Below are 2,935 nucleotides of genomic sequence, written 5' to 3' on the forward strand. Positions count from 1 at the left end.
GCCTGCAGGAAGGGTTCCACATGAGGGAGGAGGATGTCTTCCCTGTAACGCACAGCGTTGAGATTGCCTGCAATGACAACAAGCTCAGTCCGATGATGCTGTGACACACCGCCCCAGACCATGACGGACCCTCCATCTCCAAATCGATGCCGCTCCAGAGTACAGGCCTCGGTGTACCGCTCATTCCTTCAAGGATAAATACGAATCCGACCATCACCCCAGAAAGCTTCTTTTTAAATCTCCTACTGTTCTATTTAACGTTGTTATTCTTCTGCCCCCCAGGTATGGAATTAAGGTGACAACTCCAGAAGAAAGCTTCACTCTGCTAGCATCCTCACCTCAGGAGAAGGTACAGCTCTCAGACCAGTGTCTGGTTAACACACCTCATAATCCCAATTTTGCTTGCATCCTCACCTCAGAAGAAGGTACAGCTCTCAGACCAGTGTCTGGTTAACACACCTCATAATCCCAATTTTGCTTGCATCCTCACCTCAGGAGAAGGTACAGCTCTCAGACCAGTGTCTGGTTAACACACCTCATAATCCCAATTTTCCCAGTATATCTACATCAGAATAACCACAGCTGTCTTTGACTCTTAAGGTTGATGTGTTATACCACTGTGTCCCCCTGTCCCTCCAGGCTAAGTGGCTAAGGGCTATTAACCAGGCTGTGGAGGCGGTGTTGACCGGAGAAGGGAGCGGTCCTGGTGTCCCCGCTGTCTCTCGTACCGCCTCCTACATCTTCTACAAAGACCTCCGTCTGAAGGATGCCTCCTACTCGGGCCGGTGGCTGTCTGGCAAGCCCCACGGCAAGTGAGTCTAAGGGAGGGACTGGTTTAGAACTTTACAGAAAACGTTACAGAGAACTTTACAGGAAACTTTACAGAGAACTTTACAGAAAACGTTACAGAGAACTTTACAGAGAACGTTACAGAGAACTTTACAGAAAACGTTACAGAGAACTTTACAGAAAACGTTACAGGAAACTTTACAGGAAACTTTACAGGAAACTTTACAAGAAACTTTACCGAGAACGTTACAGGAAACTTTACAGAAAACTTTACAGAGAACTTTACAGGAAACTTTACAGAGAACTATACAGAAAACTTTAGTGAAAACAGGGAACTGAAGGTGTTCGAAGACCAAGCGTTTGTATTAGCTAGATTATTTACACTTTCTAGTAGGTCTATCCTTAACATACAATTCTGCATTATTGTATAATGAGGCCAAAGTACCCCATTTTCTTCCGTGTTGAAAGATTGTCTTTTTCCTTTTCGAACAGAGGGACCATGAAATGGCCAGATGGCAGAAAGTTCACGGGGACCTTTAAACAAGGACTGGAGGACGGGTCAGTGTTAGCCTGGCTAATGCAGAGTTCAGAGTTCAGAGTGGTTCAACCAGGCAGTGTGAGAGGCGTGGTTAACATGCAGATGTTCTTCTGTTGTGTTCGTCTCTTGTGCCTGTAGCTATGGAGACTGTATAATGCCAAACAAGCTCCTCAACAAGAGTGATCGTTACCAGGGCCACTGGAGAGATGGGAAGATGCATGGCTTTGGGACGTACAAGTGAGTTACTGTATCACCTGTATATCCTACAGGAGTTACTGTGTTCACCTGTATATACTACAGGGAGTTACTGTGGTTCACCTGTATATACTACAGTGAGTTACTGTGTTCACCTGTAATATACTACAGGGAGTTACTGTGTTCACTGTAATATACTACAGGGAGTTACTGTGTTCACCTGTATATACTACAGGGAGTTTCTGTGTTCACCTGTATATACTACAGTGAGTTACTGTGTTCACTCTGTATATACTACAGGGGGTTACTGTGTTCACCTGTATATACTACAGGGAGTTACTGTGTTCACCTGTATATACTACAGGGAGTTACTGTGTTCACCTGTATATACTACAGGGAGTTACTGTGTTCACCTGTATATACTACAGGGAGTTACTGTGTTCACCTGTATATACTACAGTGGGTTACTGTGTTCACCTGTATATACTACAGGGAGTTACTGTGTTCACCTGTATATACTACAGGGAGTTACTGTATTCACTCGTATATACTACAGGGAGTTACTGTGTTCACCTGTATATACTACAGGGGTTACTGTGTTCACCTGTATATACTACAGGGAGTTACTGTGTTCACTGTTATACTACAGGGAGTTACTGTGTTACACTGTATATACTACAGTGGGTTACTGTGTTCACTGTATATACTCAAGGGAGTTACTGTGTTCACCTGTATATACTACGGGAGTTACTGTATTCACCTGTATATACTACAGGGAGTTACTGTGTTTCACCTGTAGATACTACAGGGAGTTACTGTGTTCACCTGTATATACTACAGGGAGTTCTGTGTTCACCTGTAGATACTACAGGGAGTTACTGTGTTCACTGTATATACTACAGTGAGTTACTGTGTTCACCTGTATATACTAAAGTGAGTTACTGTATTCACCTGTATATACTAACAGGGAGTTACTGTGTTCACCTGTAGATACTAAGGGAGTTACTGTGTCAGGTGTATGATTGTAGTTCTCTCCAGGTATGCTACAGGTCAGGTGTATGATTGTAGTTCTCTCCAGGTATGCTACAGGTCAGGTGTGTGCTTGTAGTTCTCTCCAGGTATGATACAGGTCAGGTGTGTGATTGTAGTTCTCTCCAGGTATGATACAGGTCAGGTGTATGATTGTAGTTCTCTCCAGGTATGATACAGGTCCAGGTGTATGATTGTAGTTCTCTCCAGGTATGATACAGGTCAGGTGTGTGATTGTAGTTCTCTCCAGGTATGCTACGGTCAGGTGTGTGATTGTAGTTCTCTCCAGGTATGTTACAGGTCAGGTGTATGATTGTAGTTTCTCCAGGTAATGCTACAGGTCAGGTGTATGATTGTAGTTCTCTCCAGGTATGTTACAGGTCA

At 43.9% G+C, this 2,935-nt stretch overlaps 1 protein-coding gene across 1 annotated transcript; it reads left to right on the top strand.

The window, feature by feature from the left end:
- Positions 1 to 282: 282 nt before the first annotated feature.
- LOC112079101 (alsin-like) lies at positions 283 to 2,929 on the top strand (the record flags this gene model as incomplete). Its single annotated transcript, XM_024145143.2, has 5 exons — positions 283 to 349; positions 640 to 812; positions 1,282 to 1,347; positions 1,466 to 1,564; positions 2,561 to 2,929. Coding segments are annotated over 5 exons (475 nt in total), but the record flags the coding sequence as incomplete, so codon positions are not given.
- Positions 2,930 to 2,935: the final 6 nt, after the last annotated feature.

The sequence above is a fragment of the Salvelinus sp. IW2-2015 genome, unplaced genomic scaffold, assembly GCF_002910315.2.
Source record: "Salvelinus sp. IW2-2015 unplaced genomic scaffold, ASM291031v2 Un_scaffold6915, whole genome shotgun sequence".
In the NCBI taxonomy this organism is placed as follows: Eukaryota; Metazoa; Chordata; class Actinopteri; order Salmoniformes; family Salmonidae; genus Salvelinus; species Salvelinus sp. IW2-2015.